The sequence below is a fragment of the Erpetoichthys calabaricus genome, chromosome 12 (genome assembly GCF_900747795.2).
Source record: "Erpetoichthys calabaricus chromosome 12, fErpCal1.3, whole genome shotgun sequence".
Classification (NCBI taxonomy): Eukaryota; Metazoa; Chordata; class Cladistia; order Polypteriformes; family Polypteridae; genus Erpetoichthys; species Erpetoichthys calabaricus.
The window spans coordinates 36,493,839-36,521,125 of NC_041405.2; the positions used below are offsets into that span (position 1 = coordinate 36,493,839).

A 27,287-nucleotide genomic window follows, 5' to 3' on the forward strand; every position below is an offset into this window, starting at 1 on the left:
GAAGCATTGCAGCATGCAGTTTTGCAATTCATGCGTAATTGTTTCAATTACCATACATGAACGCTGTGTGCTACATTTTCTCCCAGTGGTAGTTTACTGAGAAGTGCTGCTTCAATTTCAAATTAGAGTACAGGCTGTGTTTATTAGCATACAGCATATTGTGCTTCTCTAATTATCTTGTGAGGACATCCCTTCGATTGAATGTCACTATCATTTTTTTCACATTGTTGTGTCATAAGCACGTGAAAAAGAAAGTGTTTCAGCTAGTGGCTTGTTCATGGTATATTCCCCCATCCCCAAAACCCAACCCCCCAAGGGGTCGATTGTGCAGTGTTCTATTTTGTTTTTATCCTGTTTTTAATTGCCCCATTACCCCACCATCCAGAAGTCAGAAATGTACATGATTACAGTGAAATGAGCCTTTGGGAGCTGTAGAATGATTTGCGTGGTATTATGAAGCGAACATGATTAGAAGCAGAATTAAAAAAAAAAAAAAAAATCTCACACAGCTCTGTTGAACCTTTTGGTGGCAGTGCTTGGGGGTAATGCAGATTAAGATGTGAAAAGGCTTGTGTGCTTTTGACCCAGTGACTGCCATCTGTGACTCAAACTGGTTGAGATACACTGGTTTAGGTTTATATGCAGATGATATGGTCTTATATATATCGGACCCAGAAAACACTGTCCCTGCTGTTTTAATAGCACTAACAGAATTTCAAAAGATATCTGGTCTTAGAATTAATCTGAATAAAAGTATTCTCTTTCCAGTGAACTCACAAGCATATAATATTAAATTAGACACCCTACCTTTTACCATAGCAGATCAGTTTAAACACCTAGGGGTAAATATCACAAGTAAACATAAAGCTCTTTATCAACAAAATTTTGGCGTCTGTATGGAAAAAATTAAGCAAGACTTGCATAGATGGTCAACCCCTCATCTCACTCTAGCCGGAAGAATTAACATTGTTAAGATGAATATCCTTCCTAAACTTCTCTTTTTATTTCAAAACATTTCAATATATATCAATAAATCGTTTTTTAAACAGTTAGATTCAATAATAACCTCATTCATTTGGAACTCAAAACACCCACGTATCTGAAGAGCGACCCTACAAAGACCTCAGGCAGAAGGTGGCATGGCTTTACCTAATTTTCAGTTTTATTACTGGGCAGCAAACATACAAGCCATAAAAACCTGGACACAAATAAATGCACATACACAGGCTTGGTCTGCAATAGAAGTAAAATCCTGTAGTACTTCTTTATATTCCCTGCTCTGCTCTCCAATAAATGAAAGTTATCGCAAATATACTAATAACCCAATTGTGCTTTACTCACTCAGAATATGGAACCAAATTAGGAAGCATTTTAAGATGGAAAATCTTTTATCAGTGGCACCTCTGCAAGGGAACCACCTCTTTCAACCTTCGCAAGTATATCCAGTTTTTAATACCTGGAAAAGTTTTGGGATTAAAATGCTCAGAGATCTTTATATAGACAACATATTTACATCTTTTGAACAATTACTTTCAAAATTTAACCTCCCAGCTACACATTTCTTTTACTATCTTCAAATTAGAAATTTTGTTAAACAGAAATTGCCCGATTTCCCCCACCTTGCACCCTCCACAATGCTGGAAAAAATACTGCTCAATTCCGAGGAAACAAACACTATTTCCACAATATATAAAATCTTATTAGAGTCCCTACCTTTCAAAGATCCAAGAGGACATTGGGAAGAAGATCTCTTAATCAATATATCAGAAAAGGAGTGGAAGGTAGCAAAGCAGAGAATTCACTCGAGTTCTATATGCGCAAAGCATAGAATTATTCAACCAAAAATTATATATTGAGCTCATCTGTCTCGCTTAAAACTGTCCAAAATGTTTCCAGGCCAGGATCCGACCTGCGAGCGCTGCAACCAAGCTCCTGCCTCACTGGGTCACATGTTCTGGGCCTGCACCAAACTAACATCATTTTGGACAAAAATTTTTAAGTGCCTCTCAGACAGCCTTAGTATCACAATCCCTCCTAACCCACTAACAGCTGTGTTTGGTGTCCTTCCAGATGGACTTGAATTGGAGAAGGACAAGCAAACGGTGATTGCATTCACTACACTCTTGGCACGCAGACTTATTTTGTTAAATTGGAAGAATCCTAATTCTCCTCTTATAAGTCAGTGGGAAACCGATGTTTTATATTATTTGAAATTGGAAAAAATCAAATTTTCAGTTAGAGGATCTGTACAAAATTTTTTCAAAACTTGGCAGGATTTAATCAATATTATTTTAGAATAAGAGAATTAACTATTATTGCATTTAACTCCCTTCTCCATCTCTTATTTATATAGATATTTACTTCTCCCCTTCTTTTGTCTAATGTTGCCTTATTAAAAAGCTTAAAGAAATTTTCCTTTAGCTAAGCTCTCCTTCTCAGGGGTGGGGTTTGATTTGTTTTCAAATTTGTTGGGTTATAAATTGATCTGTTTGTATGGAATGAGTACAATGAAAATTAATAAAATAAAAATATTAAAGGTTTATGAACTTGTTTGATTGGCGGCTCAAAGATAGAAAAAAAATTCTCTCCCCCCTCCAAACGTTGCCAAACACTGCAAGGAGCTGGTATGAAAATATATGAATTTACCTGGTTTATTCTAGACATAAAATGCAAGATAAAAGCAACAACAAGAAATATAAATCACACAAAATATCCGTGGGGCAACTGCAACAGAAGACAGGAGAAGATGTGTGAATTACAGCACAGAAACTCCAGTCTAGTTGCAAAATCTAAAGGTTTGTTGTGTCTAGTGGTAAACAGAATCTGTTTCAAGGACTGACCTGAAAAATAATTTTAAAAGTAAAGGTTTGGATGAGTACATAATTATATGTATACTAGTCATTTAGCCCGTTACAATAACGGGCGCCAGAACAGTAGTGCATAAACATTAGAAGGCAAGGGACTTTGTCCTCATTCTTTTTGTTGGTCGTATTTTTCTTTCTTCCAGCCTTTCTTTTGTTGACGTTTACTTGCTGAGCTGACTGTTCTTCGTGGGCTGCCGCCGTGTATTGTGTGTCTTTAATTTTCTGTGACAGTAATACTGTCTTGTACGTCCGCTGGCTTGTACGTCCGTAATATACCTTTAATTTTCTCTGGCGGCAATACAGGCGTGTGCGTCGGTAATATGCCTTTAATCTCCTCTGACAGTAATACTGGCTTGTATGTGGCTGTAATATGAGTCACACTGTATTGTGTACCTTTAATTTCCTCTCGCAGTAATATTGGTTTGTATTTCCGTAAAACGCCTGTAACTTTCTCTGACAGTAATATCGTGCATCGCACCGTGCCCCGCGCATGCGCACTTCACCAGAAGACACACACACACGGACCCCTGGACGCACAAAGGGATTTTATTAAAGAGGACAGCTACAAATTGTTTACTTTATGCTTCAGATTGATATATAAGGGGTGTGTGTGTTTTCCCAAAATAAAAAAATAACTGCTACTCTAATGCTTGTTTTGAGAAATTGTTTAGGTGCAAGAGACTGTTTCCAAAAAGGGATACTGTTTCCAAACAGAGGAACACCTTGTGACAAACTGTATAATTTTGAAATGCTATGTGATGTGACCTCTACAGTTGGTACAGTGGCATCTAACATATTGGGGCACAGAAGAAAATTCTAGGATTGTGCAACATAAAATGTTTTGGTTATATACAGTACATAAAAGCAAATTTGTGGAGTGAAATCCTAATAGAGACATTTTTTTGTTTTTTTTATTGATATTGGTGCAAAGGAAGGTTTTTAATCTTATTTTCTTTTAATAAAATATGAATTGTTTGTACTCTTCAGTCATTTACAGCTCCTTTATTGCATAAGCAGAGTAATAGCTGTTTATTTTTGTGTATGTAATTTTTGCACAATAATGCAAAATAATCCTTAGTGAATAAGGGGTTCTATTAGAAGCTTTGAGAGGTTTGGTAAAATCATATATTGTTGAAACTATCCAGCATTCGTTTTAGTATTCACCTGTACCATGGTTTTAATAAAGTTAAGCTTAGTAGTGCATTTGTACCAGTAAAGTAAAAATTGGTAATTTAAAATTAGGTTTGGCCCACATAATAATGGAAGGACAGTTTACAGAATGTTTTAATATTGTCTTTGTTTCAAATAATAAAACTTCTGCTCACTCATACATACAACTAATTTTTTTATGTATATTAAATTGTTTTTGTCACTTAAAACAGCCTTTTTTAAATTATCACTTATTAAGATCTAACATATGCAGGGCATTTTAAATAATTACATTTTCATGAATAGTGTAATAATGCTCAATTAACCTAATTGCATTTGATGTGTCTTTTTGTTTTAAAATTTCTCTTTTTCAAAAAACAAAACATTTATTTTTGCCTTTATTTTAAATGCAAAAATGTAATGTACATCTTTATTATTGTAACTTATGAAATAAATTATATTAAATACCACAAAACAGGGATGTCACAGCATCTGGAACTTGCTTTTTTACAGTACAGTACAGTACAGGTACAGAGGGAATGCTGGTACTGCACATGTGTGTGACCGCAAGTGACATGTGACTTTGGAAGGCACAGTGATACATGATGAAAACATGAGAAAAAATTACACATGGAAATGGCTCACAGTGCTGTAGAGAGCAGAAATCATGTGTTGTCCGAAGCAGAAGTACAGTATGTAATTGTTAGATTCATGAATACACAACAGAAGCTTTGTGTTCGTTCTCTAGTTGTACACCCGTAGATGTCCGTCAAAGCATCTATCCATGTTCTAACATGCATGCTTAGTTCAGAATCCAGAGGAAAACCCTGCACACATCCACATTTACATGTATAGAACTGTGGTATGTGGGGGGGCTTACTGCACACTAGTACTAACAGCAGCTATAGCAAACAAAAATCAAGACAAGTTTCAAACGAAGAGGCTGTTTGGTTCATGTGGATGTCAGCATTCCTGTGTACACATAAGTCAAAGAATGTTCCTCTGAAGTACAATCCGTAGAATATAGGGGCAAGGTAAGGAACACGCATGTTTTGAACCTCACAAACGAGAAGCTCATCTGTATGATCTTTATTTTATGACGATTACTGCTGAACATGCTGCAGCTGTTAACTCTTTGCAAATTGCTGCTGCTTCATGCATCACACTATTGGCTGTCAGATAAAGGGGCTAGAACTACTGTGATTGAAGATCTGCTCTTAGTTTGGTGCATATGACATGGGCTGCGATTTTTAGTTGTGTAATTTGACATTGTGTAGCAATGAGATTAGAGACTTCGGTTGGCAAATTATATATTCCCCACAGCAAAAGTTATGTAATGTGTCATTGGCTTAAATACAGATTTCTGTCTGTTCTTAGTAACTTCTAAGGCATGCATTGTAAAGTCCATCCTCACTGGTGCATAATATCTTGGTGTGACACCCGCTCTGTTCAAGATTGTAAAGCAGTGCAGAGTAGTACCGAATATTACTGCTGCAAAGCTGTCTTCTTTTCAAACATATATAACATTCACTAATTTACAAAGGCAAACAGTATAATTAAAGATGTCACCTGTCTTGCATAGTCTCTTTTCTGACTTCTTTCTTCTAGTAAATGGTATAGTACCATACACAGTAACACCAGGCTATTCAGGGACTGTTAACAAGATTAGTGAATATATTATACACAATCATTTGCTATGTTACATGTATACTGTATATACTTGCAAATGCATATTGTATATATAGTGCATTGAGAGAGTATTTAGCCCCAACTCTTTTTTTTTTTTTTTTTTATTATAAGTAAAACATATATAATTATGAACTAGTGTTTGATCAGTTTTACTGGGAATTTTCATTGATATATCGAACCCTTATTTTTCAGAATGTTGCCTAAAAAGAGAAAATTGTAAACCATTAAAAAAAGTAATAAAATAAATTCAAAAACTTAAAATCTCGACAATTTGTATTCAAAGTACAAGTGCTAGTTTAAACCACCTCTTGCTGTACTAAGTTAGTTGGGGAGTAGTGGAGGACAGCAATTTTTAGCACCATGGAGTCAACAAGTAAACATGTTTGTCTAGGGTTATGATGGTGGTGTCATCAAAAATTTAATGAAACAGTTGTAGTTGTGTCTGACCCCAAAGTTGTTGGCATTCAGCAAATTTGTCTGTTGAGAGCCTGTGTTGAAGGTCAGTGTTGTGGATGTGATGTTGCCAGTGGTGAATTCAGTTTGTTAGGAACTCCAATATTCAAATACAAATGGTGGTTACCAAGGTAAAAATTGAAACGTTTGGTAGTCTGCTTTGATATTGTAACACTGTTAAATGTTGAGGTGTAATATAATAGCAGTCTGTTTTAACCAGAAGTACCTGGATGGTATGAAGTACAAGGGATATAGCATCCTCTGTGAACTAGTTATGGCGATATGCAAGTTTAAAGTGGATTATGCTTATCTGGAATAGTCTGCTTAATGTGTTCCAATAGCATGCTCTTAATATACTTCCTCACGATTTGCAGTGAGTATCCCTCTTCTGTAGTCATTCAGACAGTCCCCTTTAATTCTCCTAAGCACAAGAATAATTGTTTTCCTTTTAAAGTAGGTTAGACATCAGTGAAATATTAAAGGTGTCACTGAACATGTCCGCTAGTTGGTTGCTACAGATTTTGAAATACTCCCTAAAATTCCACTCAGGCCCAGACGCCTTATGGACTTTCCTGCATTTTAAAGTCCTCCTTATATGATGCATGAAAAAAAAAAGGATGAATCCTGTAGCACTGCCGGCAGACAAATGGCAAGCTACTTGTTGCTGCATTCAAACTTGGCATAGAAAACATTAGGCTAATCAAAAAGAGAACATACAGTTAAGGCTGGGTTAGGTTTTACTTTGTATTATTTAGAAATGGACACTGTTTGAGTATGGACAGTGAGTAAGCTTGTGTTAAGTACAGCCTTTTATTTTAGAAAAATAAACAATGTGGATTTTTTTTTTTCTCGTATTGCTTGGTAAGTAAAAAATTAGGCTTATTAACTTTAGAAACACGTGTGTGTTTTAACTGAAGGCCTGTTAAACATGCTAGTCTTATACTTTCTTGCTAATTGTTTTATGAAAATGTTACTTTATTAGAATCGTGACAATTGTAGTATTCACTTTTATGCCATATGTGTTACGGATGATGTCTCTTTAGTTTGAAAATATGTATTTAAGGACATTTTTATGGTCACTGAACAAAAAGGCCTACAGAATTAACATTGTTTATTTAAAAAAAAAAGCGCCTGCAGTTGACCTCTAAAAATATAAAGGATAACATCTTAATTTGGAAACCAAGGCTTCTGCCAAGACTGAGTACGTAGGAGTATACAGTAGTTTAAAGTTTTTTTTTTTTTGTTTTTTTTTTAAACACAAGTCCCAAGTTGGGTAGTTCCATTAATATGATGTTGGTGATTGGTATTGGCCTTAAAAAACTTGACCGGAACATCTTTAACAGATGTATGTAAATATACAGTCATATGAAAAAGTTTGGGAACCCCTCTCAGCCTGCATAATAACTTAATCTACTTTGAACAATCATTTCCTAGGAACATCTGAGTACTGGGGTGTTTTCCGGACAAAGATTTTTAGTGAAGCAGTATTTAGTCATATGAAATTAAATCAAATGTGAAAAACTGTCTGTGCAAAAATTTGGGTCCCCTTGTCATTTTGCTGATTTGAATGCCTCTCACTGCTCAATGCTGATTACTTACAACACCAAATTGGTTGGATTAGCTCGTTAAGCCTTGAACGTCATAGACAGGTGTGTCCAATCATGAGAAAAGGTATTTAAGGTGGTCAGTTGCAAGTTGTGCTTTCCTTTGACTCTCCTCTGAAGAGTGACAGCATGGGATCCTCAAAGCAACTCTCAAAAGATTTGAAAACAAACATTGTTCAGTCTCATTGTTTAGGGGAAGGCTACAAAAAGCTATCTCAGAGGTTTAAACTGTCAGTTTCAACTGTAAGGAATGTAATCAGGAAATGGAAGACCGCAGGCACAGTTGCTGTTAAACCCAGGTCTGGCAGGCCAAGAAAAATACAGGAGTGGCATATGCGCAGGATTGTGAGAATTACAGACTACCCACAGATCACCTCCAAAGACCTGCAAGAACATCTTGCTGCAGATGGTGTATCTGTACATCGTTCTACAATTCAGCGCAATTTGCACAAAGAACATCTGTATGGCAGGGTGACGTGAAAGAAGCCCTTTCTGCACTCGCACCACAAACAAAGTCACTTGTTTTATGCAAATGCTCATTTAGACAAGCCAGATTCATTTTGGAAAAAAGTACTTTGGACTGATGAGACAAAAATGGAGTTATTTGGTCATAACAAAAAGCGCTTTGCATGGCAGAAGAACACCACCACATTCCAAGAAAAACACCTGCTTCCTACTGTCAAATTTGGTGGAGGTTCCATCATGCTGTGAAGCTATGTGGCTAGTTCAGGGACTGGGTCCCTTGTTAAAGTAGAGGGTCGGATGAATTCACCCCAATTTCAATATTCAGGATAATGTTCAAGCATCAGTCACAAAGTTGAAGCTACGCAGGGGTTGGATATTCCAACAAGACAATGACCCAAAACACAGTTCGAAATCTACAAAGGCATTCATGCAGTGGGAGAAGTACAATGTTCTGGAATGGCCATCACAGTCCCCTGATTTGAAAATCATCGAAAATCTATGGGATGATTTGAAGCAGGCTGTCCATGCTTGGCAGCCATCAAATTGAACTGAACTGGAGATATTTTGTATGGAAGAATGGTCAAAAATACCTAAATCCAGAATCCAGACACTCATCAAAGGCTATAGGAGGCATCTAGAGGCTGTTATATTTGCAAAAGGAGGCTCAACTAAGTATTGATGTAACATCTCTGTTGGGGTGCCCAAATTTATGCACCTGTTATGATGCATATTTTCTGTTTATCCAATAAACTTAATGTCACTGCTGAAATACTACTGTTTCCATAAGGCATGACATATATTAAAAGGAAGTTGCTACTTTGAAAGCTCAGCCAATGATAAATAAAAATCCAAAGAATTAAGAGGGGTTCCCAAACTTTTTCATATGACTGTAGATATAGAATGGTTGAAAGAAAGCCAATTTCTGCCCATCTGGCAGTTAACCATGAATATACCTAAGAGTATAACTTTTGAGAAGCACCGTCTATTGGAATGTATTTTGTAATGCATGTAGTAATTACATGCATTGCAGTTTTCATTCCAACAAATGGTGCATCACAGCTATTAGCACTGGTTTTGAGAATCATATGCAAAACACTGTTTTAATTAATACAAGAGATAAACTGTTACTATAACTTAATAAAGAAAAATGTAGTTAAACAGAGTGGAAGAGGGAGTAGTAGTATTCAAGTTCTTTAAACATTTTGGTGTCCTGCTCCCATTAATATAGCAGAATGAAAGTAGGAATAAATTATGGAAATAAATTAAAAGCTTTAAAGAGGGCATGCTGGCCTCTCAGGACCCAAGTTTCAGACCATCTTGGTCATGTCATCAGCTTCCTCATACAGCCTTTTTATTTTCTACAATGTAATCTTCTAAAATTTTCTTTATTAGGTTATTGCGATCATTTGTATACACAGTTTTTTGGAATGGAAAATGTAATACAATTTATTATACACTTGACTAATGCCTCGGAGAATGAGAGCTTTGAATAGGCTTGTTGCAAATAACGTAAGTTAGGTATTTTGGATTTTATTTACTCTTGAATTCTGATAGGTTGGTTGGATTCCATCTTTTTTTGTGTGTGTGTTTGTGTGTCTCTTGCTGGTATTGTGTCTGAAGTGAGGTCCGTGGCAGCTCAGATTTTTTTTAAAAAAAGTGCAGTCAGGCTGTGGGGTGGGGTGCAGGTGTGTGGTGGAGTGGCTCTGGAGTATTGATAAGGTGATTGGCTGATTGTGCATTCACATGCTGAAATACATGACTTGGCCAGTTGCCTTGTTAGCACTTTTGGGGTTGTGATTCGGTTCCTATGTCCTTCAACATTTAAAAGAGAGACCAATCAGCGGAACAGGCCAGAACAGTGACTGGAGAAACAAGGCAGTAAGTATGGTGGAGAGGAGGCAGACTGGTAGAGCCCTGTGAATGAGCAGAGTTAATGGTGCTCTGAGGTTTGCCCTGCAAAACACCTGTATTGGAGCAGGGACTTGGATTGCCACTCCCATGATTCAACGAAGCGCTGACGCAGTGTAAGGGAAGACAGACTATTGGTTAGGTGCATCACGGGCAATGCCAATTAGGGCAGGCATCGCTGCCAACTGTGAAGACCCGCTTGGGTGAGATTTGGAGATGGAGACAGTCACATCAGACTTAATGAGGTGTATAACTTGATGACTTGTGGCATTTTGGAATGAGATTTTTAAGTATTTTTGTTTGTTTTTTAACCTCCACATTGATCAATTTTAATTGGTTTATTTAATTATTAATATTTGCACTGCACTTTATAGCTTGGACCTGGATTTAATTAACATAGTGTACACTTTGCAGTTTGAACAAATGAACCTGATTTTTATATCTCACTCACCCATCTTGTTTACAAAATGCTAGGGGATCAAGTGGACAGTTTAATGTTGGGTATGCTTCCTGGACGTTGACCCCTGACATATTGCAGTGTCACTGTTCTATTGAAGCACTAAGAATTTCATTGTGCTATGTGCACTTGATAATAAATTCAGATTTCCAAAACACGTGTCTACTAATCAATATTGAGAAAAGAACGGGCATGCCTCCGGTCCTCTGTTCTGCATTTAGGATTATGTACACCGACAGTGCTAACAGTTGTAGCAAGTACAAAACAAGGCAAATTTGAAATAAAGTGGCTGTTTAGTTTGTCCATACTAACAATGAAATGAGATTCACTTGTTAATGTCAAAATTAATCTATTGCTTTGAAGCACAAAGCAGTGTGTGCCAGGTAGCAGAATGTGCAAAATGGCATATAACATTTCTAAATACAAACGTGCAAACATTTAAGTTTATAGTATTAATTTAGTTTTTGTAGCCAACCTAATGTTCATGAATATAAACCCTAAAATATGGGGAACATAGTAAAAACACATCTGTCCTATTTGAAGGGTACATTGGTCAGTGTAATGCAGTCTGTCCAGTTACACAGCAAGTAATGTAAGTTCAGTGAATATTCTAATTCTGGATCAGTACAACTAATAGGAAAATTAGGCTTTTGAAATCAATGCAACTTTAAAAGCACCATAGTCATAAGAAAATCTGCAGGAAATGTAGCATTTGAAATTGGACAAGCAAAATGAAGTAAGAGGAACATGTTTTTTTACATAGGTCAAGGTAATTGTTGAAGCCCTTCATGGTTCTTTGCTAATACTGTAAATCTTTCTAATTTGTATTAATGATGCTGACTTCAATAAAAGTGCGGCAGTAGTGGTGCTGCTGCCTCGCAGTAAGTACACCAGAGTTCAGACTGATGTCAGTGTATTGAAGATGAATTATATATATATATATTTTTATATATATATATATATTTTTATATATATATATATATTTTTATATATATATATATTTTTATATATATATATATATTTTTATATATATATATATATTTTTATATATTTTTATATATATATATATATTTTTATATATTTTTATATATATATATATATTTTTATATATTTTTATATATTTTTATATATATATATATATTTTTATATATATATATATATTTTTATATATTTTTATATATATATATATATTTTTATATATTTTTATATATTTTTATATATTTTTATATATATATTTTTATATATATATATATATATATATTTTTATATATATATATATATATATTTTTATATATATTTTTATGTATATATATATATATTTTTATATATATATATATGTATATATTTATATTTAGATATATATATAAGAGAGAGAGAGAGATAGATAATTATATATATATATATATATATAAATATATATAAAGTGCTGGGTGGTATGACCAAAATTCTATATCACGGTATTTTTCAAAATTACCCCGGTTTCACGGTATTCAACGGTATTTTTTTCCCATGCATGAGTGGATGTTAACCACATTTTCCACTGCAATTACTGCAGTAGACTGGCTAAAAATAACCTATTCCACTGTCATGAGAATTGTACAAAAAAAACATTTTAATGTGCACACAAGTATTAATGCAGGTTTGCATGGCCCCATAAAGTGATAGTTTTCAAGGGGATGGCACTAATGAAGAGAAGGAATCACATTGCATGACAGTTGCAGTCAAAATATAGAACCTTTTTATTGAACAAATTTTGCAAACAACTTACACTAAAATTTCGACAACATATTTTCAACCATCCAAAGAGGCATTTAGACTTAGTAAAATATCCAAAGGTGCTTGTCAAAAGTTGTATTGCACCGAATTAGCTCAGTTTTTATGAATCCCAATTTACCTTAGTCAGATTTCAGACTTATTGTCTTTTCTGTAACAGACCCAATGGTATTTATATTATTTTTTATTTTCTTGGTTTTGTCCAAGAGCTACATTCCTCTAATTGTACTGTAAGTTGATGTCCCATGTAAGTTTTTTTTTTTCTTTGTATATGCATTTATTATAATTTCGTTTTTTTCAAAACTTATTTTTTTTATATTTTACTCTTAGGTGATGAAGCAGTAATTAAAACGGGTCCTGTTTCAGGAGCTGAAGATGATGATGATGATGATCCTGAGAATAGGTATGGTTCCACGAATATGGACAAAAAAAACATTATAACACACCCTAGGCGTGGGAGCGTGGCAAAGCAACGGAAGTCCAGGAGGGGTGCCAAAACTGGAACTTTGTGCTGTATAAAGACTCGTTCGTATGCTGCACGTGGCTTTAATCGAGCAGCCTCCAAACTCGGACCCCTACCACAGCAGAGACAAAGAATGAGATAAACCTTTTAACACACCTTGCTTAGGGTGTGTTATAAATATTTTACTATATTGTCCAATTTTATTCAATGTTTGAAATAACTTTTTATGTGCAATTGTCAAAGCCAAAATTTGACCAAATATATGGGCAAAGATGTATGGCGTGTTGTTCTCGAGTTTACATATGTACAAAAGAGGTATTACCTTAAATTCAGGCATGGTCCATGGTTTAGAGAAATAGATATGTTTTGTCTAGTCCCAACTTCTTGAGGATAATATCCACAAATGTTCTATGCAATCCTGTGCTGTTTACAGTATAATTTTAAAAAGTAGTTTATTTTTGCTGTAGGTAGTTCAGTTCTCTGTTTAGAAGATGGCATTATTCAGAAATGTTTTGCTGTGTTCACTATGTTTCAAGGAGAAATCTTTGTTCTGTGCATTGCTTTGAAACTGAAAAAAATCTGCAATTGCACTGTCTCTCTCAAAATTTTGTTGATTGATTTTTGATCTCTGATTAAAAAAAAAATCACTTGTGTCTTTTAAAGGAATATCTTGCAAGGAAATTCAAGGTTTTGCTTGTTTTCTTATTCTGAGAAATCGCAATGAGTGACAGAAATCCTTAGTTTTAAATTTCATTTTTTTCCTTTGTTTTTGTACATTAAGGTTAAGTACTGTTCAGTTGTCTGTAGTTTGATATTCTGTATGGTAAAATCTTCGTGGAGGATTTTTGAAGCTTGTTCATTTTTTAGTGCTAACCTCTGAAGTGTTGCTGCTAACAGTACACTATTACACTTGTGTTACTACTTTATAAGTAGTGCAGCTAATAATACAGTATTATATTTTGAATTTAAAAAGTACTTTTTTTTAAATCTGGTCTGTTATCCTCTGCATTTTCCATTATATCTACTGATGTGTCCTGCTAACCACAAGCTCTTAATCTGTGAACCAATGCAAATGAAAGAAAAAATAAAGTTACTTCGTTGTTTTGTTGCCTTTCTGCCTTATAGGTGCTTTACCCTGATTTTATTTTGGTTTGGAATGCCCAATTTGTAAAGTTTAGAAATAACTTTATTCAAGCAGGTCTCCTCTGGAGACTGTAATGTACTTCCGTTAGAAAAGACGTATATTTCGGTACAACAACTTTTTCATTTGAACAGTTTTTGTAAATATGTGTGTGTAAGTGAGTTTGAATTGCAGTGAGCTAACATCCTGCCCAGACTTTTTCTGTCTTACACTTAGTGTTGCTAAGGTGGGAATCAATACCCTATAGCTCTGTAATACAGAAGGCAGATGCTCAAAATAAAATGTGTGAATGGTTGGGTTTTTAATTTTTATTTGTCTGAAAATTTTGTATAACTGTTTGTTTTTTTTTTTTTTTACTACAGTGTTATTTTAATTGTACATTTTGATAGGCATAGAGTCTGAAGAGTTTGGTAGTGGTTTGTAATTCTACCAAATTTATATGAATAAAATTGTAATATTTGTTTGTCATACAAGACTCATGCACCCCTCAGTCGATAGATTGTGTTGTGACACTCATAGCATGACCCATGAATTTGATGAATTCAGGGTCGTGGTGGGGGGTGGCCGAAATCGGTTTTGAAGTCAATTATGCAGCTGAAGTAAACATGGCAGTGTACCTGACCTTGCTGGATCTGTATTGATGCGTGTCCCATGCGGCTATTTTACGCAGTGATCTCACCACTGTTCTGACACAAACATGATTCCTGAATTGCACTTGTGGCCCACAGCAGCCGCATTTGAAGCCTTCAACACAACATACGTGCTTCCATGCAGTACTGATAGACAAGGCATGCACCATGGTACATTCATCAGACACGTCAGCAATTTCTGAGTGATCACTGAAGGTCTAATATGACAAATACTTCACCTACTAAAGACCCGTACAATAATCTTGATTTCATGAGAGGTTAATACATAACCTGTTCCTATTTGCATTCAGGGCACATTCCAGACATACTAAGAAATATGCTAACTACTGATGGCCAGCCTGCCTGTGTAAAATATGTCGCTATCTTCATAACTCAAGTGGGCTAGCAAAGACACGACAGCATGCAGCATCTCATTTTCCTCTGTGAACCACATTGTGTACAGGAAAGCAGCCATGCTCCTTGCGCTGAGAGAGAAACATCGGCCAGTCGATCATGGTGAGTGAAACAAGAGTATGAGAAATGGAATGTAGCCAGGGGTGAAACGCACAGTTCTGTGACTGTGAAAAACTCAGCCAAGCACACTCTGAAAATGACATCACATGGTACCCTCTATTGATACTGTAATATAGACATCTTTCCTCATTTGCTTAACAAAGTAAAGGATTCCATTAACTCATACAGTCGTTGCAACCAGGCTTTTACAAATACAAGGCAAGTTGAAGCAGCACAAACTCTATAGTCACACAGAGACAGGAGAGAGCAGACAGGCTGAAGAAGTTACAAATTCATTTCTTACTGCTTTTATACAACGCCATTATAACACATACACTTTGTACATTTCATGATCACTACTGAACTACTAAAACATATGACTTACATTGGTTGATTTCAAATCTTCAAAGGTCAATCTCCAGCCTATACCAGTTTTTTCATTATAGATCTTTATGAAGCACTTACACAATCACTTTTAAGTCATGAAAATGAAGACAACTCTCATTTGTTTCGAAAACAAAAAGATTTATTTGACACTAGCAGTGTTGAACGACATAAAAAACACTGACAATTTCATGAAGTTTACCAAAGCACTGACAATGTTCCCACATCAAATTATATTGCTGCTGTGTACGCTACAAACTAAAAGCAAACTCCACCATAGACGGCCCCAGCAAGCTTGCTCCACAGTACATATGCAGTGTCAACTGCCCATGAAGCCCTATTGATAATCCCTCAGGACATGCTGCCTACATGTTCATAATTAGTAATCAGATTTATCAGTAAATGGGTGGTTTTCACCCCATTAAATACTCCATTTTGTTAGAGGACTACTACTAAAACTAAGGATGCTCCAGTTAGACTTGACTGATAACAAAACCGACCTTTAAAACTAAGGATACTCCAGTTAGACTTGGCTGATAACAAAACCCCGACCTTTGCAACTACTTCTTTCCTAAGCTGTTTTAAATTAGTTGCAGTACTCCTTTAAGCAAGGTAATACATATTTGAGCCAGCACGCATTTTTTTTTTTTTTTTTTTTTTTTTTTTTTTTTGAACTTCCTGTAGTGTAAACAAAGAGCAGTAGTTCAAGTCTTGTTTTACACGCAAGATGATTAGAGTATTAGCCTTTATGTTAAAGATAGAGTAATAAACTGGGATAAAGGAATAGGAAAAGTTATCTTGTGTAGTTAGACAGACTGCAAAAAAAGCTACTTTAATGAATTCAGACCTTTTTAGTTTGTTCTTTAATTGAAATGGGACACAGTTTGTCTTGGTTTGGACCACGCACTTGTGTTAAGTAAAGCAGTTTACATTTTTATTTGGATAAAGAAACGATAAAGAAGAATTTCAGTTTGCTGCTTAGTAAACTTGTTGGCTTAATAGCAAAATGTGTCTTCTAAACCTGATACACTTGTTAACCTTGTGTCTACTTCATAAACATCTTAAGAACATTTGGTACATTTGCAGCTTTTTAAAAGTTTTGTACTGTTCATTATTTGTTTGTCATACAGTAATAGTTTTGGTAAGAAATTAAATTATTAAAATATAATAAGATTATAAATATGAGTGCGTGTGTGTATGTATGTGCGTGTGTGTGTGTGTGTGTGTGTGTGTGTGTGTGTATATATATATATATATATATATATATATAATAAATTAGGGCTGCAAGTAATGATTATTTTGGTAGTCGACTAATCATTCTTTTTTTTTTTTCGATTAGTCTCGATTATTTCGTGCCCGACTATTTTGATGCCTGCAACCTGTGGTTGCACATCCTGTTCTGGGCTCCAATGCATGTCTTACCTCATCTGCTCACGTCCGTCCACCTGTGAATGTCACCCTGATGTCTCTGCATTAACACAATTAATAATAATCAAATTCAAATAACAACCAGTGAAACATATGAATTTGAAAATAATTGGATGTTTTATATTAGTTTGACCATCACAATAAAAAAAGAAATATATTAAACAATACAAACTAAAGTGCACATAGTCTTTAAACAAACAAAGTGCATTTAACTTAACCAAAAATGGCCACTGGTGTGTCTTAAAGTCCAAAAGTTTAAATAAAGCATCAATACAAATAAAACAATAATATACAGTTTGTAAACAATTCAGTTCATATATTCCTGATTGCAGTGCAGGAACGTGAGCATTTCAACATGCTCTGGTGTGAGGCTGCCTGTCTTCTTTGAGACAATGTTCCCAGCTGCTGAGAAGAGACGCTCAGAGGGAGTACAGGTAGCAGGAATACACAAGAATGATTTTGCAGACAAAGATGTTTTAATCATCACACTCTGAAGGAAAAGTGTTGTAGTTTATCACATCATGTACTATATTATGCCAAAATAAAAAAATAACGGACTAAAATATGTAACAAGCTAATTACTGCCAACACGCTGTAACCAAGTATATTTGGAAAAGCACATTTGTTGAACGCCGCAACCGGCTAGAGTTGGTTTCCAGTGCAATTTGGAAGCATGCCGAAGGTGTGTATATGCGGTGACGTACATTCATTTAACTCCGCAACCAGCTAAAGTTGTTTCTCAGTCAATTGCCAGCACGCAGAGGGCGAGTATATTCGGTGACGTACGTTCATTGAACCCCGCAACCGGCTATATTTGCTTCACAGAGCAATTTGTCAGCACGCCGGAGCTGATCAGTGCCGTGTATTTGTTGAGCAGCCAGCTCACGACCACTGCAGGCCCCCGGCAGAACTACAGCACCACTGTCTCTGGGATTCAGCCACTGCACTAGATGAGCCTGCAGTCATCAGCGTTTATCGTGTGTGTTTGCATGCAGACAGTTCAAGCACAGTTGGCTCAGTGATTTACTGAATTTTCAATGATGTCAGTTGCACCTTGATTGTTGCAGTAGTTTTTTTTTTTATAGTTTTTACAGTTCATTTGAAGTGTGTAAAATGATCAGTGTTGCAGTAATTGTGAAGCTCTTTGCATGAAAAAAAAATGTGTTCCATTACAATTTCACATTTTCTTTGTGAATTGTGACGTTTACTTAAAAAGTGCAGCTAAAAAGTATTTGATTCCAGGGATGCATTAACCCCCAAGTATGTGTGTGTATATAAGATATCTATCTATCTATCTATCTATCTATCTATCTATCTCTCTCTCTCTCTCTCTCTCTCTCTCTCTCTCTCTCTCTCTCTCTCTCTCTCTCTCTCTCTCTCTCTCTCTCTCTCTCTCTCTCTCTCTCTCTCTCTCTCTCTCTCTCTCTCTCTCTCTCTATATATATATATATATATATATATATATATATATATATATATATATATATATATATATATACATACATACATACAGTGGAACCTCGAGATACGATCACCTCTGTATACGAGAAATTCAAAATACGAGGAAAGTATGAGCGAAAAATTCTGATCTAAATACGAGCATTGGCTCGCGTAACGAGCCACGAGCCAGGCTGTGGGTATAGCTCGAGGCTTAGCAAGGGGGCGTGGTAGAAGTTGCGAGCCGCGATCTGCGGTGTCTGCGTTTCTCACTTAAGTGCACAGGTGGGAAACTGCCCACATCCATGATTGCTGCCATGTCCTCCCCGCATATATAGAGAAGCGCGAGCCGGTTAAGGGGGAGAAAAAGTAAAAGGAGAGAGAGACAGAGAGAGACAGAGACAGAGGGCAGGCGAGCCAAACAGCTGAAGCAGGACGGTGTAGAGAGGGTCAGCTGCATTAAGAGTGTCTCGCCTGTTGCAGAGCCCGCAGGTGACACGCTAACAGAGAAGAAGCACCGGGGATTGTCATCTGTTTTTTAAAGACGGCATCCTTTTGACGTTTTAACCTCGTGTTAAAGGATTGTTATTCTTGTGTATTTTAAACCTCCACTTCACAACTGTTTTAAGGATTATTTATTTAAAGATTTATTGAATGCTCTACTGCACTTTGGACACCTGTTTTGATTCTTTTAATAATCGCTTATATTATTTACCAGTGTTATTTATTAAAGGTAGACTACAGTATATATAATTTATCAGTGTTATTTGTTAGGAAAATTGATTTTTATGTTAATATATTTGGGGTGCAGAACGGATTAACTGGATTTCCATTATTTTCAATGGGGAAGTTTGTTCTAGATACGAGAAATTCGCTATACAAGCTCAGTGCTGGAACGAATTAAACTCGTATCTAGAGGTTCCACTGTATATATATATATATATATATATATATATATATAGATATATAGATAGATATATATATATTCCTGTGCTTCACAGCGGCGAAGTACTGCTTTTAAATTTTTATTAAGAAGAAAACCTTTTTAAATTGAGTGAAAATATACCAATAACAATTTGTTAAGGATCTGTTTTTTTGTGAAGCTGACTTCACACAGCCTCTCCGCTGTTTTTACGATTGTTCTGTTTGTATACCACATTGTCAGTTCAGCACTCTGGTTGGAATATGACCAAGCGATGCAAGCTTACTGTTAAGAATGCAACGTATAGTTGTACAGGAGAAAAGCAATCTTGCCTCAAATCAATGGCAACCTTTTGTAGGTCTATGAACTTAATTTAAACTTTAGGTTTACACGGTGCTCTGTTTCCATAGTACCTGCACTCATGAATATATCTGTATGCGTCATTCGCTGAAATCCCCGTGCTTTGCACCGGCGAAGTACTGCTTTTAAATTTTTATTAAGAAGAAAAGAAAACCTTTTTAAATTGAAGGAAAATATACCAATAACAATTTGTTAAGGATCTGTTTTTTTGTGAAGCTGACTTCACACAGCCTCTCCGCTGTTTTATAAACGAACGCCATATAAGGTCTTCCTTTTTCGTTGCTTCGCCAGCAGAAGCAGCCTTTTTATTTAATCCTGTTTTTACGATTGTTCTGTTTGTATACGACGTTGTCAGTTCAGCACTCCGGTTGGAATATGACCAAGCTGTGCAAGCTTACTGTTAAGAATGCAACGTATAGTTGTACAGGAGAAAAGCAATCTTGCCTCAAATCAATGGCAACCTTTTGTAGGTCTATGAACTTAATTTAAACTTTAGGTTTACGCGGTGCTGTGTTTCCATAGTACCTGCACTCATGAATATATCTGTATGCGTCAGTCGCTGAAATCCCCGCGCTTCGCACCAGCGAAGTACTGCTTTTAAATTTTTATTAAGAAGAAAAGAAAACCTTTTTAAATTGAGGGAAAATATACCAGTAACAATTTGTTAAGGATCTGTTTTTTTGTGAAGCTGACTTCACACAGCCTCTCCGCTGTTTTATAAACGAACGCCATATAAGGTCTTCCTTTTTCGTTGCTTCGCCAATGGAAGCAGCCTTTTTATTTAATCCACAGGTTGTCCGCTGTTTTTTTGTTCGTTTATTACGATTGTTATAGTTCTGTTTGTATACCACGTTGTCAGTTCAGCACTCTTGAGAGTGCAACGTATAGTTGTACAGGAGAAAAGCAATCTTGCCTCAAAGTTCAGTCAGTTCACGTGAGCCGCTCTCGTGTGATGTTGCGATGTCCACGGCTTTATTTAATGTTAGCTAAGACCCGGCAGTTAAAAGTTTCTCGCTACAGCAATTTTAACTCCGTTACAAAGTGATTCAAAGTCTCGTTTATACCTCGTGTCTTCTCATTAAACTTGTATCTCGTGAATATGGTATTGCAAATGGCAGGGGGAGCGTTTCTATAAACTTAATTTAAACTTACGGTTTACACCGTGCTTTCTCAATTGTGTAATGAATGTTTTCTTCAACGCTCTTTGGGGCTGTTCCTTGTTTTCAGTTCACGTGATTACGTAGGAGGCGTGATGATGCGACACGCAACTCCGCCTCTCACGGCCATCGAGCTGCACTCCATTCCAGTACATGGACAAAAAAGAGGTTCCAGTTATGACCATTACGTGTAGAATTTCAAAATGAAACCTGCCTAACTTTTGTAAGTAAGCTGTAAGGAATGAGCCTGCCAAATTTCAGCCTTCTACCTACATGGGAAGTTGGAGAATTAGTGATGAGTGAGTCAGTCAGTCAGTCAGTGAGGGCTTTGCCTTTTATTAGTATAGATATATATAAAATTAATTACATATATATAAAATAATTACATATATATATATAAATTAATTACATATATATATATAAATTAATTACATATATACAGTATATGTACTTTTTGTTAGAGAAATGCTAGTGAAAACTGCTTTTTTAAAATAAACTTTATTTCAGATAAGTATTTCACAGAAAAAAAATAATACGACAACTTGCAATTATGAGAAGCATTTCATTTTCTTACCTGCCATAAGGCTTCTATGCATCTAGTTCAGAGATTTAAAAAAAAAAAAATCTGTATTGGAATTGGCTGAACCAGTAGCATACAATTCGTGATCATTATCAACCTTAACAAACCTAATTGGAGCATTCTCTAACTAAACAACATAACTTATACTGGTTGACCACACCTCTTTAGGCAGCGTACGGCAATTTTTTTTTCTTATGAAACACATACACACTAATTTTTAAGTCCTGAAAATGAAGACTTCTTTCCTCATCTGTTCCTGCACAAGCTCGCTCACTGTCAACACTCAAACAAGGAGTGTCTGTTTTAAATATAGGACAAAATGAAAAGTTCAGAACTCATTCTCTTAATTTCTGCTGAAGGCCTGACTCTCTTCACTTACATTCTACCATTCTTCTCCTTGCATAGCAGAACTCCTCAAATTCCCTTTTCCCAGTTTAATAATAATGATAATGCATTTTATTTATTTTTATTTATATAGTTTACCAGCAAGCCCGCGATTCTCGAAAGAATCGCAAATCCAAGAATGGCAATCACTTTCTGTTCCCACCGATACTTGGAGGGATGAAATATCATGGAGGGTGGGTGCGTCCTGGGAAAGTTCATTTAATTAAATAAACATATTTGTACTGAAGCGGTTTCTTTTTGGAGCTCTGACTCATCTGGTTGTGGTGTTTCAGAAGCGCGTTGTAGGTGCCTTCGTTTATTGTTTTTATTCATGCAGTCTCTTTTTTGTTTTTCTATGGATGTGTCGTCAGCGAGAACCCGTTTGCTGGCTTTGCGTGCTGAAGTGACCATGGCGGTGGATCTGGTGTGGGCGGTCGCGTTCGGGCGGCTGTACAACCTGGCGTGCACGTTTTACCTCAGGTTTAGTTCACAGGTCGTAGCCATGTTAAAGTTTTCATTTAATTAAATAAACATATTTGTACTAAAGCGGTTTCTTTGTGTGGGCGTCTTAGTTCATTGTTTTTATCCGTACGGGCTTGTTTACAGGTCATAGCCATACGGGCTCGTGTTTGTATCACTAATCGTTGAGCCCCTTCCATTTGGAGCCGTGACTCCTAGCCTCCGTGTATTGTTTTTATCCATGCGGTCTCGTCTTTGTTTTTCTGTGGCGTTTACTGTGAGGAAGCATACTCCAACTTACACACACTGACTGCTGGCACAGTGGATTAGAGCAGGTGTAGTTTACAGGTCGTGGTGTTTGGGCGCCATGCACTGACTCTAGGAACTACGGGCTCAGTTTTTGCTTCTGGTGTGTCTGAAGCGCGTTGTAGGAGCCTCTGTGTATTGTTTTTATCCATGCGGTCTCGTCTTTGTTGTCTGGAGCCGTGACTTCTTTGCGTGTGGTGTTTTTGAAGCGCGTTGTAGGAGCCTCCGTTTATTGTTTTTGTCTATGCGGTCTCGTCTTTGTTGTTCTGTGGCTGTGTCATTAGGTAGACGTCGTTTACTGTTAGGAATCATAATTGAACTTACTTTTAATACTGAATTACCATCATGTGATCCAATATATGCCACACTGACTGCTGGCACAGTGGATTAGAGCAAGTTTAGTTTACAGGTTGTGTTATTTGGGCACCACCTACTGACTCTGGGGCGCTGTAGGAGCCTCCGTTTATTGTTTTTATACATGTGGTCTCATTTTTGTTTCTCTGTTACTGAATGACCGTTATGTGATTCAAACATGCCACACAGACTGCTGGCACAGTGGATTAGAGCAAGTTTAGTTTACAGGTTGTGTTGTTTGGGCACCACCTACTGACTCTGGGAAGCTGCTGCGTTTGACTGTGGGGTGCGTTGTAGGAGCCTCTGTTTATTGTTTTTATCCATGTGGTCTCGTTTTTGTTTCTCTGTTACTGAATGACCGTTACGTGATTCAAACTTGCCACACAGACTGCTGGCACAGTGGATTAGAGCAACTTTAGTTTACAGGTTGTGTTGTTTGGGCACCACCTACTGACTCTGGGAAGCTGCTGCGTTTGACTCTGGGGTGCCGTGGCGCAGTGCGCATGCGCTTCGGTGCGTCCGCTGTGCATAAATTAAACTCGTTTAGTAATATAGATTACTTCAATTTCTTTAATGTAAAAGCCAATGTTTCTGCCTTCACTTTCTCTGTTTATCGTAAGTTTGGCAAGCAAATAACCTGTGATTCCTTACCTATTGTAGTACCTTGCCTAAATGAGCAATACATCTAAATTACCACAAAGTTTAGAAAATCAGGACCTGAAAGTAATTTTTTTTGAGATCAGTGAAATTACCAATCACCAATAGTTATTTGGGGTGAAAATCGATCAAACTCAATCAGTAGTCAGTTGGCACATTACTAATAAAAATATAATTTAATATTCACCATTATTCTTTCATTTTATTAGCTTCTGTGTGAATATAATTTTGCAACATTTTTCATACAGATGCTGGTTTTATCTAACTTTTATAGGGTAAAGAACATTGTTGTCCTTGTGCATACTTAATATTTAAACAGTAAAACTATGTCATCCTTATTTTTATAAAGTATTCTTAGGTACACCAAAGAAAATGTGCCACCAACAGTTGAATGATCTATATCAGTATATTTTATTTATTTCTTCTTCCTTTACTCTTTCATCTGACTTAAAGAAAAATAATACTGGTACTGAAGAGATCTGGGATGATGATATACCTTTTTTTTTTTTTTTAAAACTGTTCTTCTTATTTGCATACAACATTTTAGCAGTGACCATTGAACACTCGAGCCCACAGCTTGTGTTCTGATGAAATGGCCGAATCATTCAGTATTCTTTTTTTTCAAAATGACATCAACAGAAGCTATAAATAACTAAAAAATGTTTACATTGTCTTTGAATGTGCATACTGTTTAGTATGTTTACTGAAATATTTTGCTCTCTTTTTCAAGCATGTAGATTGTGAATGTGTTTGGAGTATGTTCAACTTCTGACTGATGTGTTGCCTTATAAAGTGATTTCTCATGGTGAGAAAATATGCACAAATCAAGGATTTTCTTTTCTTTTAACTAAAAACCTTTTCTAGATCTTTTTTCCAAAATTTATAATTTATGGTATGGTTTTTCATTTAGTGTCTTCCTTTTAGACAGCTACTTTAAAGCTGCCTTTTAGAGTTTGAGAAATAAGACAATTTATTATGGTGTACATCCCTGCCCTGGGTTAGGAACATTTTATGTTCAGTTATTAAGCTCTCTGTAGATGAATAATGTAACCCTGAATTTCATCCCATTATTTTCATCTTCTCTAACTACAGTGCTTAGCTACCTGTGGTGCTGGCACTGACACAGAATAGACACATATCATAGCAGAGAATGCCATAGTAATTCTAGTTTACTTGTACACAAGTGTTTGTGCTCCTCTTTTTCTTCTTCTTTTTGTGTCATGTCTGGATATGCTTCCAAAAAAAGCGAGTTTTTGAGGAGAATGTATATAAATTTGGGGCAGTACAGACACATGTACTTCACTGTCCTCCATTTTCTCCAATTCTTCTTTGTCATCACTGTCACCTTTCCTGAACTCTACCTCAAAGCCTAGTCTCTGTCAAATACCATCAGCTCACTTGCCAAGTTCACACTTCTTACTGTTTCTTGTCTGTTTGTGTTGAAACGGCTTCTGTTAGAAATTGGTGTTTTAAATATTTTGTTTACTTGATTCAATCATGCTACTTTGTTTCATTTTGTTATGGTGTAATTGCTAGCACTAGCCTATCACCTATATTTAAACCTGTTATGCAAAATAAAGTGCTTATTTGAAATTTACAATATTTAACACTAGTAGTTGATGGATTAGGTTGATTTTTGGATGGACTTGAATTTATAGTAGAACAGATTAATGTATTTGCTACTATATATAGGGATGTTTCTTTTTGTATTATTAACTCATGTCTTCTATAGGTATGCAGGTTATTTACAAATGTAAACATACCATCAGCAATTACATTTATTGCATCCTTGCAAAAGTAGCTGGCACAAGCATACTACCATTAAGTAATTTTTTAATGGAGCAGGGTTTTTCTGAAAGCTTCTGCATGAGGTGAGTGACAGCAGTTTTATCTTGGATATTCCCTCATCAGTGTGGGGTAGTTATTTTAAGTTGTAAATGTTCTGCTTTGCATTTGGAGACATTGAAAAAAATAAATGACTCGGTGAAAATCTCAACATAACTGTGGTTTTATTTGAAGTATTCCTCGGTTGCAGAGTTGTAAACTATGGCATTGTGCTTAAAGTGAAATACTGAAAATTAGCACAACTTTAATAGATTTAAAGGTGCCTAAAAATTCAGTTTTTCTTTATAATTAACCCAGCAAATGGTGCAATAAAATGGATGTATTTAAAAGACATGCATTTTCTCTATAGGAATGTGTAGTGTTTATGCATGGATCAGAAATACTCTCCTTGCTTTATGGGAATTTTGATCAATAAATTTGTGAGATTATGCATGTACAAAATTGTATTTGGTTACAAATATTTAAACAGTGAAATTGTGTATATATTGTTTGAAACTTATTTATTATAATATAGAAAGTAGTGTTAAATTATATAAGCATAAAGCAATGCAGTCATATGAAGGTGAATATTGAAAAATTGTTTTTCTTGTTATTTGTTTTGTTGCTGCTTAAGCTTTTCGTAATTAATATTATAGATGAGGTACTATTGAAAATGGTTTCTTCCACTTTTGGTCAAAATTGTTAAAGTTGTCACAAGTTATGTTGTTTTTGAATTAGTTTTGTACTTCCTTAATTTAGTATAGTCTTTAATGTGTTTTTTCTGCATTATACAGTTTGATTTTAGGTATTGTTTTCAGTTGAGATCAGAAATTGGTTCCCTTTGGTATGACAATCATGTTTTACTGAATTGTAGTGAGTGGTTACTCCAAGTTATGCATTTTCTTCCGGTCTTGAAAATATGCTGTGTTAAAATATGGAGATTAATTTTCTATACATAAGCCATCAGTAAAAAAAAAAAATCTTAACTGTCTCATTTTTGATTGTGACAATTATTTGTTTGGTGCATGTTTTTTAATTACATCATTGTTTGTGTTTTTAAACACTGGTAAATGTGTACTTTGCAGTCTTTATTTTAAATAAACATACATCAGCAACTTTTACTGCTGTTGGGTTGGCCATATTTTAAAATGTTAAACTGTGCATGGCATCTGTATAAAGGTCTGTATAAAACCAAAGAATCTACTTTTGATACTTCTTCAAATTAATGTAAATTTCTAGCATGTGGATAGTTTTTATACAATTTTATTTCTTTTGAACCCATCATACTCCAATTCTTTGTTATTCTGTTTTCATATTAATTGACATTCATTAATTAAAATTCAAAAAGGATTTATTATATGGTGGTGAGAATCTTTCTTTTTTTTTTTTTTTTTGGCTGTAGTCCTTTGTTAGCCATCTTACCTGTGGAAGCACTTTACAAGAGTTATTTTCCTTACTCCGTTATTTAAAAAAATTGGCCATAATAACTAGATACAGTAATGTTTTCTATATTGAAAATGTTAAAAAGTAAATAGCTGAATATTGTTTGTTTATTTTGTATTTGCAGTAGACCAATAATTCAATGATTTCATACTGGAGCATGCACTATAAAGTCTTTCAGGGCCAAACATGATTTTCGACCAAGAATTCACATCTCGGGTCAACTTACTAAAATGTTTATAGTGAATAGTTGCAAAATTTGCCACTGAAAAAGCAATGTCTCATCTTCCTTAAAACCTGCCACAAAATTTCCTCCAGTTCTTTTTTTAAATGCCGGGTTGCAGTCGAAAACACAAGCGAAGGAAGTTGAAAAAGAAATTGAACAAAAGACATGACACCAAAGGAAAATCAAAAGCTACAATTTCCGCTATCGGTTTAAGATCTCAGCAGCGCAAGATAACTGAAACTTAAAGATTAATTTAGATAC

At 35.6% G+C, this 27,287-nt stretch overlaps 1 protein-coding gene across 3 annotated transcripts in view; it reads left to right on the forward strand.

Annotated features, from left to right (window-relative positions):
* Positions 1-27,287, forward strand: part of atrx (ATRX chromatin remodeler) — a 387,366-nt gene that overhangs the window by 135,419 nt on the left and 224,660 nt on the right. For all 3 annotated transcript variants that reach the window (XM_051934359.1, XM_051934358.1, XM_051934360.1), the window contains one exon: positions 12,693-12,765. In XM_051934359.1, the coding sequence (XP_051790319.1) occupies positions 12,693-12,765 (73 nt within the window). The remainder of the gene's footprint in view (positions 1-12,692; positions 12,766-27,287) is intronic.